The sequence below is a fragment of the Scheffersomyces coipomensis genome (assembly GCF_036884675.1).
Source record: "Scheffersomyces coipomensis strain NRRL Y-17651 chromosome Unknown DFJ63scaffold_4, whole genome shotgun sequence".
Lineage (NCBI taxonomy): Eukaryota > Fungi > Ascomycota > Pichiomycetes > Serinales > Debaryomycetaceae > Scheffersomyces > Scheffersomyces coipomensis.
In genome coordinates this window covers 174,898-193,107 of record NW_027042895.1, presented here as the reverse complement: position 1 = coordinate 193,107, position 18,210 = coordinate 174,898, and the positions used below count along the sequence as shown (strand labels likewise).

General features: G+C 32.9%; 7 protein-coding genes across 7 annotated transcripts; 5 read left to right on the top strand and 2 right to left on the bottom strand. All coding sequences in view use genetic code 12, as the record gives it.

Annotated features, from left to right (window-relative positions):
- Positions 1 to 39: 39 nt before the first annotated feature.
- DFJ63DRAFT_287620 (putative ubiquitin-specific protease) lies at positions 40 to 4,347 on the bottom strand (the record flags this gene model as incomplete). Its single annotated transcript, XM_064905078.1, has 2 exons — positions 40 to 1,607; positions 1,677 to 4,347. The coding sequence occupies 2 exons, from the start codon at positions 4,345 to 4,347 to the stop codon at positions 40 to 42; spliced, it is 4,239 nt and encodes a 1,412-aa protein (XP_064761449.1).
- A 1,507-nt stretch (positions 4,348 to 5,854) lies between these two features.
- DFJ63DRAFT_313246 (YqaE/Pmp3 family membrane protein) lies at positions 5,855 to 6,199 on the top strand (the record flags this gene model as incomplete). Its single annotated transcript, XM_064906135.1, has 1 exon — positions 5,855 to 6,199. The coding sequence occupies one exon, from the start codon at positions 5,855 to 5,857 to the stop codon at positions 6,197 to 6,199; it is 345 nt and encodes a 114-aa protein (XP_064761448.1).
- Positions 6,200 to 6,422: 223 nt separating this feature from the next.
- DFJ63DRAFT_143491 (YqaE/Pmp3 family membrane protein) lies at positions 6,423 to 7,412 on the top strand. The gene has a single exon (XM_064903477.1). The coding sequence runs from the start codon at positions 6,646 to 6,648 to the stop codon at positions 6,985 to 6,987; it is 342 nt and encodes a 113-aa protein (XP_064761447.1). The 5' UTR covers positions 6,423 to 6,645; the 3' UTR covers positions 6,988 to 7,412.
- Positions 6,594 to 7,609, top strand: DFJ63DRAFT_143440 (uncharacterized protein). The gene has a single exon (XM_064903476.1). The coding sequence runs from the start codon at positions 6,988 to 6,990 to the stop codon at positions 7,378 to 7,380; it is 393 nt and encodes a 130-aa protein (XP_064761446.1). The 5' UTR covers positions 6,594 to 6,987; the 3' UTR covers positions 7,381 to 7,609.
- Positions 7,413 to 8,458, top strand: DFJ63DRAFT_143492 (YqaE/Pmp3 family membrane protein). Its single transcript, XM_064903478.1, has one exon. The coding sequence runs from the start codon at positions 7,838 to 7,840 to the stop codon at positions 8,261 to 8,263; it is 426 nt and encodes a 141-aa protein (XP_064761445.1). The 5' UTR covers positions 7,413 to 7,837; the 3' UTR covers positions 8,264 to 8,458.
- A 74-nt stretch (positions 8,459 to 8,532) lies between these two features.
- On the bottom strand, positions 8,533 to 9,600 carry DFJ63DRAFT_313243 (exosome non-catalytic core subunit; the record flags this gene model as incomplete). The annotated part of the gene is made up of 1 exon (XM_064906134.1): positions 8,533 to 9,600. The coding sequence occupies one exon, from the start codon at positions 9,598 to 9,600 to the stop codon at positions 8,533 to 8,535; it is 1,068 nt and encodes a 355-aa protein (XP_064761444.1).
- Positions 9,601 to 11,636: 2,036 nt separating this feature from the next.
- On the top strand, positions 11,637 to 18,023 carry GLT1 (glutamate synthase (NADH); the record flags this gene model as incomplete). Its single annotated transcript, XM_064908211.1, has 1 exon — positions 11,637 to 18,023. One exon carries the CDS (start codon positions 11,637 to 11,639, stop codon positions 18,021 to 18,023), a length of 6,387 nt encoding a protein of 2,128 aa, XP_064761443.1.
- Positions 18,024 to 18,210: the final 187 nt, after the last annotated feature.

The window sequence follows — 18,210 nt, the reverse complement described above, 5'->3', positions numbered from 1 at the left end:
GTATTACAGTACTCTACTATGTAGAATTACTATTAGTCACTACTCAACTGAATCTAGCGCATTGTCTGTTTCTTCATATTCTGATATTGAAATAGGCGAAGATGCAACCTCCTGTCTGCCGTCTCCTTTGATTTGAACTAATTTATTAGCATTCTTTTCCTTTGAAATCAATCTTTGTTTGCGAATATGATCTACATCTTCATCATATTCATAATCAACATCATCATTGTCATAATTAAAACCTCCAGAAGAAGAATTGCTTGTGGAATGGCTAGGGACAGTTGAAATTAATTTTATATTGTCAAATGGTCTTGATTTCTTGATGACGATTTCTGGAGCCTTTAAAGCATTTTCTCCTGACTCCGCCACATCACCGTCTATTTCATCTTCTTCGTCTTCTTCTTCATCAGCAGCTGCAGTCACATCGTCATCTTCATCTTTGGAACCATTATTAGCCTCGGCATCTCTGAGCTTTCTTTCTTCAATTTCTCTGTCTAGTTCTAATTCTTTTTGGAGTACTTCTTCATTTGCTGTATAATCCTTGATTTGCTTTTGAATTATTTCCAAACTAGCTTTCTTTTTAATTAAGCTTTTTCTGTTGGCTTCACGACCGTTATTGATTAATTCATTCAATTTGTCTCCTCCTAAGAAATCATCATGGTCTCCAGTAGCTTTTCTTCTTCTATAAAATAATAAGTAAGCGGCACCACTTATCGATTCTTCTGGATCATTGATTTCAGTTACTCTACTATCATTGAAGTAATACCATTTTTGATCCCTAAAGTTCTTGACTGATGCTGTATAATGTCCACCACCTAATCCACCATAATGATTATCAACAGCAATTAAATCATAAATATCTTCACCGTGTTCAGGATTTGATATGTAAGGTGAAATATCTAATCCTTCAATAGGGAAATCCACTATCATATCAATTTTATCACTGAAAGCTCTAGCACTATGGAAACGTTTCAAATGAATGGTTAAGATATCCCCAGTTGACCAAAGTTGGATGGTTTTAGTGGCTCTTTTATGGTCCTTACAACGAGGACAATACCATAAATCCTGTTCTCCCAAAATTTCTGGAGTACTGAAAGAATTCAAACAGTCATACAAAGACACTTTAGTTTTCCTTTGTCTTTCAAATCGAGCTTTATTGCGTTCTAATTCAGGATTAGGTAAAAATGGAATATCGGCCCAAGTTTGTACATCAACCTCGCCGAATAATTGTTTATAAATTTTATAGTCCCAATGACATAATAATATTCCATCCTTGTTAACTAATGCTTCTTGACTGACATTAGCCTCGATCTTAGGTGATGCAATCCCAGATGGAGGATCTATTGGTGAATTAGCAGTAGATGGCTTTATAGAGTCTGCATACGGTAATGCTGGTAATGGTAGAGTTGTCGTAGAATCAAATAAGCTTCCAAGATTAGGTTCACTTTCGGTATCTTCGTCAGACAGATTTGAATGTTGAGAAATTAAATTTCTTGACGGTAAAGCTGGGGGACGCTTCATTGCATCCTTGTTTTCAACAAGAATAAATCCATCCTCTTCATTTGTTTTCGTGGTAGAATCGGATGTTGGTGATGATACACTTCCATCTTGTGCTTGTAATGCAGATTCTTCGGATGCTTCTGAAGCCTCTGATTCGGCTTGATTCAATAAGTTACTATCAACCTCGGCAGCTAAATCGTCCATCTCTTGATCTAATTTGCTATTATAATCGGGGTAATGATAGTAAGTCCTTTTGAGCTCAGGCAATTTGTCAGCCAATAAATGAAACTCGGAAAAGTTTGGCTTGTGTAGTGGAACATGAATATATGTGTTGGCTGATGCTCTTGATTCCATATGAATTCTATTACGAAGATTATTATGAGGCTTATGGAAATGGTTTTGGGAATACTTAATTGTGAATCCGAAATTGGCACCAACGTATGGATTAGCTAACGAAATATCTGATTGATAACCTTCGTCATCTTCATCTTCGACATCTTGTTCTTGATCAAGTTTGACTTCGTCATCTATTTCGTCCACGACATCATCAATCAGCGCAGCAGGCTCTACCTCCTTCTTAAATGAGCTGTGAAGAGTATTACCCTGGTATAATAATGGGAAATCTTCAGATCTATAAAACTTCCTATCAACGTAGCCAATTGATTCTTGTTTTATTTTAGTATATTCCTCATCAATATTAATCTTAGATAAAACACTAGCCTTTTGTTGTAATTTTTCTCGTATTAATCCAAAACTTGCCGATTCCATATCTTTATTTAATGTTATAAACAACGGTATTCCGAATGAATCTTTAACTTTATAAGACTTATCTGGATCTTCGACTGTATTATATACTAAAACAGTCATGTCGGTATCAGGATCATGAGGAATATAATAAACAAGAACATCATCGGTATCCTTTATGATATCACTAATAGGCAAAAACTTATTCTTTTGATAGTCTAATTGGAAATCACTATAAAATGAATTTCTAAAGATTTCAAAAAGAAACAATTGATTACTTGGAACTGATAAAAATTGACTTAAATAATTCAATAATTCATCATAATTAGATGTTTTATTTAATTCGACCTCTAATTTCATAATTCGTTGTGGTAATGGTAATCCTTCGTCAGATAAATCAACTATAGTAAAGGTATGATACCATTTTTTATTAATTGGTAATGGTAAGGTAACATCATTAAATGGATCAAAAGTTATGGAAGTTTTTGAACAATCGGGACATACTAAAGTAGATTGATATAATCCTGTAAATAAATCAACAATAATAGAATCATTACGTTGTTTATGTTGATCCCAACAAGTATTCGATAATCTAACAATAGCATGAGGATCATTGATTTCATCATCTTTCAATTCTGGTTTTTCACAGTATGGTTTCTTATGAATACGATTTAAATCTTCATGAAGAGCATCTAATAACCAGCTTAGAAATTCTTGAGAATCTTGTTGGAGATATCCTGAAAACATGGAAGAATAACGACCAATGGTTGATTTGAATTCTCTTGGAGATATACTGCTGCTTGATGCTCTTGAAGATGAAGGATTTGTATCGAATGCTTGTTTCAATAAGGAACCAAAAACGTTGGCAACATCACCATGATTTCCTAAAGGATTATCAACATTTAATTCTTGTTTATAAAGATTATAAAAGAAATAATAGTTAATTTCTGGAACATGTAAAAGACATTGTAATGCTGAATTCATATAACATGTATTACCAAGATTGCTTAAACCTAAATGACCACTTTTGGATAATATTAAATCAAGATCGAATTGATCAAAATTGATTAGACTTAAATAAGTATCGATTGGAAATGCTTTTGTGGTATGATCCTTGGACTCTACTAATATATGGTATGAAACTGAGTTGATACCTTGACTCTTTAATGAATCATTTAGAATCGAATGTTGCACTAAACTCTTATTGGTTAAATCATTAATGAAATTTAATACTGTAATAGTTTGAGGTAAAGCCTGTAAGTTTTGGCAATCTATAAACCATATTCTGAAATCATTTATAGATGAAGTCTTAGGTGATTTTAAAATATTTATTCTAACCATGTCTAATAAATCGTTGAACTTTTTTGTTCTTGAAATTGAAATTGGTATAGGATGATTGTGATGATGATTATTATGAGAATGACGACTATTTAAGTATGATGATGATTGACTTTGAGACTTTTTACCCAATTGATGAATATAGAACAAAGGAGGGAATCTTTCGACTTCTTTTGCACCTGTTTCATCGTTAATTATAAGGCATCTTGTGATAGGATCTCCTTTAATACCAAACCATTCCAATAAATAATTAAAAATTTCAGGTGATATATTATAGGTTCCCACTGGTTCATTGTCTTCAGGGTATAGATTACCATTTAAATCGACAATAGTAGAACAATCAATTGGACCCAATGATGATTTCAACTCCTCAAATGATGAAACTTCCAAATTAATGAATTTATTAAGATACTCAGTAGATATAAGATACCATAAATCACCTTCCTGACCAAAATTATTGTTGTTGATTAATTCTTCTATAAGATTACGTTTATCAAGTAATTCATTTTCCACAAATGATTCAGTGTCCAGTCTTATACCATCAGAAAGAAATCCATTAATATTAGTATTCTGACTATTACTGTTTGATAATGGAGATGAAATAGCAGTATTGATGCTAAGATGATTAGGTAAAGGTATTCTATCAGATGATAAAGATGTTGATGAACCTATTGAAGATATGGTCAGTTCTGGACGAGGTGGTGGTTGGGATGTAGGTGTGGCTGATGATGATGATGATGGTGATAAAGTTTGATCTTCTATCATGATTTTGAATAGTGAGGGATGGGGAGTGTAGATACAGGAGTATTGAATCAATTGAAGTTATGATTCTAATGGCGTGTTTAATGGATGGGGTATGAGATAGGTGTTGATATGAGGTCTATAATTATATATCAATGCCCTATAATTATATGTGATGATGGATTGATGATGGTGGGTATGACAATCTATAGTTTGATTTTTCGACAACGGTTGATAAGATATGAACTGGAACGGCAAACAGAAGGAAGGGAATCAAATCAAAACTGAATGAATGCTTAGGCCAATATAGTTAGTGAAAGTTTATTCTTGCAGTGCTGTCTAATCAATGTATCCTTCTAAGACTACTAGAGATGATAGAAGGATTGATTGATCTGAGATGAATGTAAAACTCGTGAATCTTGATTAGTAAATTATCGATTTAACAACTTGTTGTAAAAATTTGGCGTGTGTGCGTGTGAGTGTGAGATTATGTGTGGTTGATGGTCGAAGGAAAAAAAATTCGGTGTCAGATTTGATTTTGTTTAGCGTGAACAGAGAAGGCTAACATAAATCTTAATTATTAGGGTTAAGATGGTTTCATATTATCGACATAATTTCCTATTTTAACTCATGTTTAGTATAATTACCATGCCAAGTATATAAAGTGCATCGGTAATAGGAAGTTCACTATGATGAAAGTTTTTTAGTTCAACTAGTTGGCTGTTTCCCCCATACTAATTTAAACAACGCGTACCCCAACTTTATGCCCTAATTGAATTTTTTAAAACTTCATAGTGTAATTGAATATGTAGACAATAAATATTTTCCCATAAGTCTACTTCATGGTTTAATGACTTTCAATGAAGGATGATTAGGATTCAATTCAAATATAGATAAAGCATATAACTATTGTGGCGTATGCCCTTACTTGATTTGTCAATGATGACTTCAAATTGCGATCTGTTATCAAAAGGCTGAGCATTCAATAGCTAAATGGCAGTCGTGCTTTTATATTACCATTTCCTTTCATTTTGAAGGGTTAAACCCATCATTATACTACAATTCCCAAACATAGCAAAGTCACTCATAGGTCGAAATGAAAAGTCAATAGCAACCCCCTACTAGACAACTTCTAAAAATTGCCGCAATGGTTGGTCTATACTTATCTTTAAAAATAGATCTTTAAGTCTAATTATAAATCGTCAGTCTTCAAAAATAAAACCTGAAAGACACATGTCACTCGTGCAGTATTATTTATAGAATTAAAGTTCAAAATTTTATTATTAATTATGGTTATCGTAAAATATTTTGAACGGGAGCGAACTCTCTCTCTTTTTTTGTTAGCCAAGATTTATTTTTTTGCAGCTGATCATCGTAAATTCTAAATTACAATTAATACTGTAATCAGTGTAGAACTGTAATATAAATTAAAATGTCGACTATAAATAGCAGTTTGTTTTCAATTAATTAAAATATAATGTGAAATTAATCTTCTTTTGTCAACTACCATAATAAGAACTTATAATACAGCATGCCTTCAGCTCCAATTGATACTGGCCTTGGCTATGGGGCCCTCATAATTATTGCCATTTTGTATCCCCCAATTGCAGTATATTTTATTAAAGGATGCGGTGCTGAAGTAGGTATTAATATATTTTTGACATTTTTATTCCACATTCCTGGGGTTATTCATGCAATCGTATTAATCAATATTAATGAAAACAAGAGGAAAGCCATTAAGAATCAACAATATATTTCACAAGATGATGAAGAAAAGAATCAACAAGGATATCAAACTAGTTATTCTTCAAGCAATCAACAATCAAATGAAAGAAACCCACCATACGAAAAACGTGAAGTAGTTCATATGGATTGATTTTATGGTTTGTTGGTTTCGTTTTGTTTTGTCTGAGTTGCTCTCAAATTTGATTTTTTTTAGCTTAGCTATGTTACATACTCTATGTAGGCTCCAATCACATTTCTTAGATGAAACTTAAATAAATACATTATTTAAAAAAAATAATAACTGTAGCTAATCGTAATTGTCATTACTCGGTAATTAATAATTGAGTAAACTTATTTATGGAAGTACAGAGTTATTTTTAGAATTTACCATCGTAAAGTAAAAATCCGTTACTAAACACTTAGTAAAAGGCTATCTATAAATAGAGATCAAATTTCTCCAATTTACTTGAAATGTAGTATAATTTGAAAGTTCGTAATTCTTGTTGTTGATTAAAAGTTGTCTATGGGTAGAGATCAATTTTTCTCTGAATTTTCATTTTACAAAGTATAGTTTGAAATTTGATATTATAACAAAAGATGTCTTCTCCTCCTCCAGCTCAAACCGGTGTTAGTTATGGAGCTCTTATAGTTATTTCCCTTTTAGTTCCTCCTGTTGCAGTATATCTTACTTCTGGATGTCATAGTGAATTAGGATTTAATATTCTTTTAACAGCCTTGTTCCACCTTCCAGGAATCATTCATGCAATCTATGTTGTTCAAAAATATGAAGATAAAAGAAAAGCTAACCACTATCAACAACCACCTCAACAAAATTATCAACAACCACCTCCTCAACAAGATTATCATCAACCACCTCCTCAACACACATCATATCAAGATCACTATGATGAAAAGCCTGATTATCATCATGTTAATTGAATGAATTCGTGCTTTTTTATTTGGCTGGACCTACTCCTTGATTTGGTTTCTGATTTTTATTTCTTAGTATATGCTAAACTGTTCTTGAATTACATATTTAAATCTCAAATATATTTATTTCTTAAATTTAAATATCTATACAAATTGCATGCTTCGGAAAATACTGTAGAGCAATTTACATTGCTATTTCTCAATTCTGTAGACAAATATACCTCTACAATGTTTCATTCAACTTGTTATCTTCATATGTTATTAACTGGTCAAGTTGTGATTCTTTGGATTCTTCCAAGTGAACTTAAACTATGTAAGGCAAGAATTGTGCATTATTTTTTAAGAATTATTTTTTGCAACTGGCCATCGCCTGGATCCCATCTCAAAATTGATTTCAATTGATGTATAGATCAAGTTTCCCACAATTTAAAAAGTAAATCTCTATTGTAAGTATTCGGAATTCACAGTTTGTTTTCATCTGAAGATTGTAAAGCTAGAAGAAATAGGTAATTTTAACAGCAAAGTATTCCCCTCTTTTCCTGTAATCTTCTAATTAATTCTACATACTACTACATCAACATTTGACATTCTGAAAATAAGACTACAGGCAATAAGAGGTGATCAAACACTCTTGAGTTTTCATATGATCCATTTTCATTTGATCTAATCTAGATTCCTGAAATAGTTGGAGCTTTAGTATTTTATGTGTGGGAATTGTTTTAGTCTTATCAAAAGTATTTTTAGCAGTTTTATTTTTAGATTTATTTTTTGCAATTCTTAGATTTTATTACGATATATATAGTTGATTAAATTCTTGCGATAATAAATTATCATTTTGAGCTGTAAAACAGTAGCCAAGATGTCAAACAGTCAGTCAGATATTGGTGTTATGATGATTTTGGCATTTTTCTTGCCTCCTGTTGCAGTATTCATGGCTGAAGGAGTTGGCATATCACTAGCGTTTAACATAATTTTTACTGCTGCTTCTTTCGTTCCTGGAGTGTTTCATGCTTTATTGGTATGTGGTGCGGAAAGTAAAAGAAGGAAACAGGAGGCTCTTATCAATCAGAATTACTATCATCAACAACAGCAACAGGGTTATCAACAACAGAATTATCAACAGCAGAATTATCAACAGCAGAATTATCAACAACAGAATTATCAACAGAACAACTATCATCAAAATCAAAAAAATACAAACCCTATCCACAATGATCAAGATGGGAGTCCAGATAATCCAGGACTCAATAATACAGAAGGCTTTGACTATGGTGATGGTAAGTAATGATTTCCCTTTTGTTATTCTATTTGAGTCCTGGATTTTACTTGGTTGTAAAGTACCACTGCATTTGCAAAGGTTGTGTTAGTTAATTGTACCGTTTTATAAAATTTAGTTAGAAATACACTTTCTACACTTTATAACTGGTTATCTTACTTGGTTAAGATTTTTAAAGAGTAGCCTTAATTTTCATTTAATCTACTTTCAATATTGATTCGCTCGAAATTTAAAATTTATTATAATATTTACACTGCGAATTACAAAATAAAAAAATTCTATACATTTTTTGCTCGAAGTTTTGCAACATCAATTGCCTTTTGTAGTAAATCCAACCCAATTTCACTATTATTATCACCATTGATCAAACTAATACGTTTTATTCTTTCCAGTTTATCAACTATGATAGATACTCTTGACAAAATCGTTGCTTCTTCAGCTTCTCCTTCCAAATCAGCCAATAATTCAACGGTTTGTTGTTGTGGTTCTTCATCTTCATTTTCACTTCTATTGGTGGTAGTTATAGCTCCAAAATTACTACTGACTCCACCATCACCATTCAATTCAAGATCATAATATAAATCTTGATTCAAATCTATGTTGATATTATTCTTATTTATTCCCACAAGACCTCTGGTATTACTATTTCTTGATTTCATGACAATCTTTGTAGTTGAAAAATCTGTCATATATACACGAGGTAATTTTACATTTTTTAAAGCTTCAAGAATCGACACATGACACAAGTCGAAAATAGTAGACACTTTGGAAAATACCTTTATATGACTGAAAAGGACGAATGAATAACGTTTCCTTTGAGATTCAAAGTCTTCATATTCATTTGATGATGATGATGTTTCATTATTATTAGGATAAAAGATTTTTATATCTCCATCTTCATTAGTGGCTAATCCATAGGATTCGATATTTAATGATTTTTTAGGAATGAGTTTAGAATGCAATATGGTTTCGAATAAATTTTGTGATAAGATCATTTCTTCATCTGATGGAGCTCCTGATCTACCTCTTTGAATATCCACTACGGGATATATTGAAACATAAACATCGTCTTCTACTTTTTCATTAGCATTATTTTCGACAATACCTAAAGTTATAGTATTTATCACAGTGGTATTTCCACTTTTAATGATGGATGATCCAAAGATATTATTATTTGATGTGGTTAAATTATTTTCATTCGATGCAATTTCGATTGGTTTAAATTCTAAAAAGTTTCGTAAATTAGGTCTTAAACCAATTGATAAATGTCTTTGAAGTGACACATCTGGTACTATTCTAGCTAGCACTTCTGGCGGGAAGGAGACTTGTTTTAATTCGGTTGTCATTATGGTCGTTATTCCAATGAATGATATATATATATTAATACCATTTGGTTTAAATTTAGTATATACAATTTTTTTAAGATGCTTTTGTTTGTTTGAAAAAATAAATCACGTTTTAATTTGCACATGATATGACACGTGAAACCAAAACGTGATCAATTTTACTTTTCTATTCCTCGGCTGATTCCGATCAAATGTAAGATCGAGCATTATCAGTAATAATTAAATTAGATCAATTTTTTACATCACGTTACATCATTTTTCCAAGAAGTCCTGCATATATTCCAAGCAATATATTCAATTACGGGCCGAAAATTGAAAATGACAAATGAAAACGAAAATGGATTTTAACACGTAGAAAGGACTAAATTACCTAATTAGGTAATGATAACGACCTTAATATAATATAGGTTTTATGAATAGAGTGTTTATGTCGTATCTAAGGGTAAAAAGGAGTCATAAAGATAGTGTGACATAGTGGAAGTCAGATAATGTTGATGGATATGAAGTCATTTATATATATTTTCGAAGTTTAAAACTAAATAATAGAAGTATAAAACATTGGTATAGCAACTATTTTGGTTTAATAAAACTTAACTTCTAATTGGTTATTGATTAGGGATTATCGCAAATTAATCGATTATGTAAGACATTATGTAACTAGGGAAAAAAAATAGAAAAGTGGGGAGGTAGCAGAAAAACTTGAAAAAGAATTTAGTGAGAAAATCTGTCTCTCCTCTCCCCACCCCCCATGAGGTGAGTCGTCAGAAAAATAAAATTGGTTCAGGGCGTAAATCAACAACGACGACGTAGACTAAAAAAATTAACCTCTAATAAACCTAATTACGTAGGGGGATTCAATTTTGACTTCTCTCATCTTAAGTCCTTTTAAAAACATGAATCATTCATTCATTTTTAGATGTTGTAATGGAGGGTTATTAGTAATTAGAAAATTTAAACCCCCCACCATGTTTCCATTCGAAATTAACTCAAATTAATCTCAATGATCTATCTAACTCCTGATCAATTTAGTGGTTAATCTCCCTTCACATGACTATGAACTCGAATAAGGTACAATAATAAGAAAAAATAGTATAAATGACTGTAGTAGTCGTAGTACTAGTGAGTAGTAACATAGTAAAGTTGCCGTAAGGTTTTAAACTCAATAACAATCACAAAATAAACTAAATCCTGACATGTACTTTTGCAGTTAAAGCTTATTATTAACAAGTCAATAATTGGATGAGATTGGAAAATTCCGGTACCGCCAAAAAAAAAAAAAATTAAATATTAAAAATTAGTGAGACCGTAACCAGAAAAATTACCCAAGTATGATGAATCATCATCATTAATCATAATCAGTAAGTAAATAAACAAAATCATCACTATTAATTTTAATTTTAATTTTAATTTTAAATTCAATTTTAAATTTTGATTCAATTTTCACTTTCATAAACTCAGGAAAATTTTTTCTTTCTTTTATAATTCCTTTCTTCTTCCTTCTTCTTCTTCTTCTTTCTTGTTTTCCTCTTCTTGTTAATCATATATACTTTTTATACTTCAATTCTTCTCTGTTTTGTTCCCTAGAGTGAAGATTGTACTTTAATTGAATTGAATATCTCCCTCCCTGTTCCCCCCAAATTTTCCGTGCTGATTTTTTTTTACTGAGTAGAAAAAAGTGAGTTACTGAATTGTCCCAGAGAGATCCTGATTACTTTGAGTATTTTTACCACACATCCTCATCCCATTAACGTTAATTGCTTCCATTAGCTTATCATCGCTATAATTGAATTTTGATTTTCTCCCTAATTGTCTTCTCCCTCCTCCCCCCTAAAGACAAATAGCGCAGTAATCCAAAATTTATCCTTCGATTAGCTACTACTCCTCCCCGCATTAACTTACAACCATCTCAAAGAACTTATTCAATTGAATCATCAATTAATCAATTTCCTAATCAATTGTATTATTGTTATCAAGTATATTTTATTATTATTATTGTCAACACATTCCTTATAAAAAGATTAGATTAAATACCTACTATGTCTTACTTACCACAAGAAGAATTTTCTCAAACCAATGTCTATAAATATGATGAAGTCCCAGAAAACAAATCTTGGGCTCAAGCTTTACCAGTCGCCAAAGGTCTTTATAACCCAGAATTAGAAAAAGATGCTTGTGGGGTTGGTTTCACTTGTCATTTAAAAGGCGAAGCTTCTCATAAAATTGTGTCTGATTCAAGAAACTTATTATGTAATATGTCTCATAGAGGTGGGGAATTAAATCCAAAAGATGGTGATGGTGCTGGTATGTTATCTTCCATTCCTCATAAGTTTTTAAAACGTGAATTCAAATATCATTGTAATGTTGATTTACCTCCTTTAGGTCAATATGGTACTGGTAATGTATTCTTTAAAAAAGATGATACCGTATTTGAAAAATCAAAAGTTACTTTTGAAAATATCGCTCAATCTTTAGGTTTAAAAGTTTTAGGTTGGAGAAAAGTTCCTCATGATTCTTCAATCTTAGGTCCTGCCTCTTTATCAAGAGAACCTTATATTTTACAACCTGCCATTGTTTTATCTGATTTACCTGCTGAAATTTCAGGTGATGATTTTTCATCAAAATATCAAAAAGATTTTGAAAAAAGATTATTCATCCTTAGAAAACAATCATCTCATTCCATTGGTTTACATAATTGGTTTTATATTTGTTCCCTTTCCAACAAAACCATTGTTTATAAAGGTCAATTAGCTCCAAATCAAGTGTTTGCTTATTATCATGATTTAGTTAATGCTGAATTCGAAGCTCATTTCTCCTTAGTTCATTCTCGTTTCTCCACCAATACTTTCCCATCTTGGGATAGAGCTCAACCTTTAAGATTAGCTGCTCATAATGGTGAAATTAATACTTTAAGAGGTAATAAAAATTGGATGAGAGCTAAAGAAGGGGTTATGACTTCAGAATTATTTGGTGATGAATTAGATAAATTATTTCCAATTATTGAAGAAGGTGGTTCTGATTCAGCTGCTTTTGATAATGTTTTAGAATTATTAGTCATTAATGGTGTTTTGTCATTACCTGAAGCCGTCATGCTCATGATCCCAGAAGCTTGGCAAAATGATGAACATATCGATCCAAAAAAGAAAGCCTTTTATGAATGGGCTGCCACTATTATGGAACCTTGGGATGGTCCTGCTCTTTTCACTTTTGCTGATGATAGATACTGTGGTGCCAATTTAGATCGTAATGGTTTGAGACCATGTCGTTATTATGTTACTGATGATGATCGTATTATTTGTGCTTCTGAAGTCGGTGTCATTGAAATTGAACCAGAAAAAGTCTTACAAAAGGGTAGATTACAACCAGGTAGAATGCTTTTAGTTGATACCAAAGAAGGTAGAATTGTTGATGATCGTGAATTGAAACAAAAAGTTGCTTCAAGATATGATTTTAAATCTTGGGTTATGGCTAATATGATCAACATGACTGACTTATTAGAAAAGTTAGAAGCTAGAAACGTCGATCTTTCAACTCCAAAGAACGCTGAACACGGTGACTATACCGTCCAATCTGATCCAAGATTGATTGCTTTTGGTTATTCTCACGAACAAATGTCATTAGTCTTAGCTCCAATGGCCGAAGGTAAAGAAGCTTTAGGTTCTATGGGTAATGATAATGCTTTAGCTTGTATTTCTGAACAACCTAAATTATTATATGATTACTTCCGTCAATTATTCGCTCAAGTTACCAATCCTCCAATTGATCCAATCAGAGAAGAAATCGTCATGTCTTTAGAATGTTACGTTGGTCCACAAGGTAATTTATTAGAAATGAAACCAGATCAATGTAATAGATTACTTTTAAAATCTCCAATTTTATCTACTAAAGATTTGACTACTATTAAAAACATTGAAAAAGTTTATCCAAAATGGTCTGTCGCTACCATTGATATCACTTTTGATAAATCAGAAGGTATACAAGGTTATATTGAAACCATTGATAAGATTTCTCAACTTGCATCGAAAGCCATCGCTGATGATAATCAAGTTATTATTTTAAGTGATTTAGCTACTTCAAGCACCAGAATTCCAATCTCTGCTTTGATTGCTGTTGGTTCAGTTCATCATCATTTAGTTAGACAAAAACAACGTTCTAAGGTTGCTCTTATTATTGAATCTGCTGAAGCTAGAGAAGTTCACCATGCTTGTTGTTTAGTCGGTTATGGTGCTGATGGTATTAATCCATACTTAGCTATTGAAACCTTAATTAGAATGAAGGGTGAAGGTTTATTAAAAGATGCCGCCTTAACTCCTGATAAAATCATTAAGAACTATAAATACGCCGTTGATTCAGGTATCTTAAAGGTTATGAGTAAGATGGGTATTTCAACTTTAGCTTCTTATAAGGGTGCTCAAATTTTTGAAGCTCTTGGTGTTGATAATTCTGTTATCGATAGATGTTTCACTGGTACCGCCTCAAGAATTAAGGGTGTTACTTTTGAATATATTGCTCAAGATGCTTTCTCCATGCATGAAAGAGGTTACCCAACTAGATTCACTTCCAAACCAATTGGTTTAGCCGAAACTGGTGAATATCATTGGAGAGATGGTGGTGATGCCCATATTAATGATCCAGCAGCAATTGCTTCTATGCAGGACGCAGTTAGAAATAAGAATGAAAAGTCTTATGAAGCCTATTCCAAGAAAGAATATGAAGCCATTAAGAACTGTACCTTAAGAGGGTTATTAGACTTTGACTTTGAAGCATCCGATCCAGTGCCAATTGATCAAGTTGAACCATGGACCGAAATTGTTCGTCGTTTCTTTACAGGTGCTATGTCTTATGGTTCCATTTCCATGGAAGCCCATTCTACTTTAGCTGTTGCAATGAATAGATTAGGAGGTAAGTCTAACACTGGAGAAGGTGGTGAAGATGCTGCTAGATCTATCGTTAGTCCTAACGGTGATACCATGAGATCTGCCATTAAACAAGTTGCTTCAGGTAGATTCGGTGTTACTTCCTACTATTTATCTGATGCTGATGAATTACAAATTAAAATGGCCCAAGGTGCTAAGCCTGGGGAAGGTGGTGAATTACCAGGTTACAAGGTTACTGAAACTATTGGTAAAACCAGAAAATCTACTCCAGGTGTTGGTTTAATTTCTCCACCACCACATCATGATATTTACTCCATTGAAGATTTAAAACAATTATTATATGATTTGAAATGTGCTAATCCAAGAGCTAGAACCTCAGTTAAGTTAGTTTCCGAAGTTGGTGTAGGTATTGTCGCTGCCGGTGTCGCAAAAGCCGGATCTGAAAATATTTTAATTTCTGGTGGAGATGGTGGTACTGGTGCTGCCAAATTAACATCTATTAAATATGCTGGTCTTCCATGGGAATTAGGGTTAGCTGAATCTCATCAAACCTTGGTCTTGAATGATTTAAGAGGTAGAGTCATTTTACAAACTGATGGTCAAATTAGAACTGGTAGAGATATCGCAATTGCCTGTTTACTTGGTGCCGAAGAATGGGGGTTTGCTACAACTCCTTTGATTGCATTGGGATGTGTAATGTTGAGGAAATGCCACCTTAATCTGTGTGCTGTAGGTGTCGCTACGCAAGATCCAGAGCTCAGAAAGAAGTTTCAAGGTACTCCTGAACATGTTATCAATTTTTTCTTTTATTTAGCAAATGAATTAAGGGGTATTATGGCCCAATTAGGGTTCAGAACCATTAACGAAATGGTGGGTAGAACCGAGAAATTGAGAGTTAGAGAGGACTTGAGAAATACCAAGAATGCTAACATTGATTTATCTCCAATTTTGACTCCAGCTCATACTATTAGACCAGGTGTTCCAACTTACTGTGTCAGAAAACAAGACCACTCATTACACGTTAGACTTGATAACAAATTAATCGATGAATCCGAGCTCACTTTAGCCAAGGGATTACCTGTTACCATTGATTGTGACGTTGTCAACACCGATCGTACTTTAGGTACTACTTTATCCTATAGAGTTTCAAAAACTTTTGGTGAAGCCGGTTTACCACACGATACCATTCATGTTAATGTTAAAGGTTCTGCTGGTCAATCATTTGGTGCTTTCTTAGCCCCAGGTATCACTTTAGAATTAGAAGGTGACGCCAATGATTATATCGGTAAAGGTTTATCTGGTGGTAGAATTGTTGTTTACCCACCAAAGGAATCCAAATTCAAAGCTGAAGATCAAATCATTGCTGGTAACACTGCTTTCTTCGGTGCCACTTCTGGTACTGCCTTCGTTAGAGGTATTGCTGCTGAAAGATTCGCCGTTAGAAACTCTGGTGCTACCATTGTTGCTGAAGGTACTGGTGACCATGGTTGTGAATATATGTCTGGTGGTAGAGTTGTTATCTTAGGTGGTACTGGTAGAAATTTCGCTGCTGGTATGTGTGGTGGTATTGCCTACGTCTTAGACATGGCTCAAGACTTCAACACTAAGATTAATACCAACACTGTTGAATTATCTCAAGTTACTGATCCATCTGAAGTTGCTTTCTTAAGAGGTTTAATTGAAGATCATCGTCATTACACCAATTCTGAAGTTGCTGATAGAATCTTAAATGATTTCAATAGAATCTTACCAAGATTCGTTAAGGTTTTACCATGGGATTATAAGAAGGTTCTTGAAAAAGAAAAACAAAAAGCTGAAGAAGCTAAGAAGAGTGAATTAAACTCATTCTTTAAATCTATTAAAGAAGATCCAGAAGCTGATGCCACTAATGGTGAAGCTGCCAAGATCAAACATGGTCATGTTCACTCTACTAAAACTGTTTCTGCTAAGGATGGTCACAAGGAACCAAAAGTCTTAGATGTCGAAGATACTATCTTAGATATTGAAACTGAAAAGAAAGCTATTGTTAAATTAGATAAAGTTAAGGGCTTTATGAAATATAAACGTAGAAATGAAAAATACAGAGACGCCAAGGAAAGAACTAAGGATTGGAATGAAATGACTTCAAGATTATCTAAGGATGAATTGAAATATGAAACTGCCAGATGTATGGATTGTGGTGTCCCATTCTGTACTTCTGATACTGGTTGTCCAATTTCCAATGTTATTCCAAAATGGAATGAATTAGTCTTTAAAGATAGATGGTTTGATGCCTTACAAAGATTATTGATGACTAACAATTTCCCAGAATTCACTGGTAGAATTTGTCCAGCTCCATGTAATGGTGCTTGTGTTTTAGGTATTAATGAAGATCCAGTTAATATCAAATCCGTTGAATGTGCCATTATTGATCATGGTTTCGAACAAGGTTGGATTGTACCAAATCCACCATCAGTTAGAACTGGTAAGACCGTTGCTGTTATTGGTTCTGGTCCAGCTGGTTTAGCTACTGCTGATCAATTAAACAAGGCAGGTCATAAAGTTACTGTTTATGAAAGATCTGATAGACCAGGTGGTTTAATGATGTATGGTATTCCAAACATGAAATTAGATAAAAAGATTGTTAAGAGAAGAACCGATTTATTAGCTGCTGAAGGTATTGATTTCGTCTGTAACACCACTGTTGGTGAAGATATTACTGTTGAAGAATTACGTAATACTTTTGATGCTGTTGTCTTTGCTGTTGGTTCAACCATTCCAAGAGATTTAAAGATTCCAGGTAGAGAATTAAAGAATATTAATTTTGCTATGCAATTATTATCTACCAACACTAAAGCTTTATTAGATGATGAATTAGCTGAAGTTAGAAAGACTCTTCAAGGTAAGAATGTTGTTGTTATTGGTGGTGGTGATACCGGTAATGATTGTTTAGGTACTTCTACTAGACATGGAGCTAAATCAGTTACCAATTTTGAATTATTACCAAATCCACCAAGTGCTAGACCAAAAGATAATCCATGGCCACAATGGCCAAGAATCTTCAGAGTTGATTATGGTCATACTGAAGTTGCCACTCATTATGGTAAAGATCCAAGAGAATACTCTATTTTATCCAAGGAATTCGTTGATGACGGTGAAGGTAATGTCAAGGGTATTAAGACTGTTAGAGTTGAATGGAAACGTTCAGATTCTGGAGCTTGGCAAATGGCTGAAGTTCCAGGTAGTGATGAATTTTTCCCAGCTGATGTTGTTTTACTTTCAATGGGTTTCCTTGGACCAGAAGCTGATAATTTAGAAGTTTCTAAAACCAAGAGAGGTACCATTGGTACTGTTGATCCAAATGCTTATAGAGTCTCCCAAGATGGAAACCTTTTCGCTGCTGGTGATTGTAGAAGAGGACAATCATTAGTGGTTTGGGGTATTCAAGAAGGTAGACAATGTGCTAGAGAAGTTGATAATTACTTGATGGGATCTACTAGATTACCAGGAAATGGTTCAATTGAACAAAGAAATTTCAATTTATTAGAAGAATTAGCTGAAAAAGTCTAGATTGGGGAGTTTAGATTTTATAAACAAATAAACTAAAAGAAACGATAGTTAATTCGCTATTTTACATTTTAATTCTTTTTTATTAGAAGAATATAGGAACAAAATATTCTTCTATGTCATTCATTCTTTATACTTTTACTTTTTTTGTTATTTTTATTAATTAGTATATAACTTACGTTATAAGGTT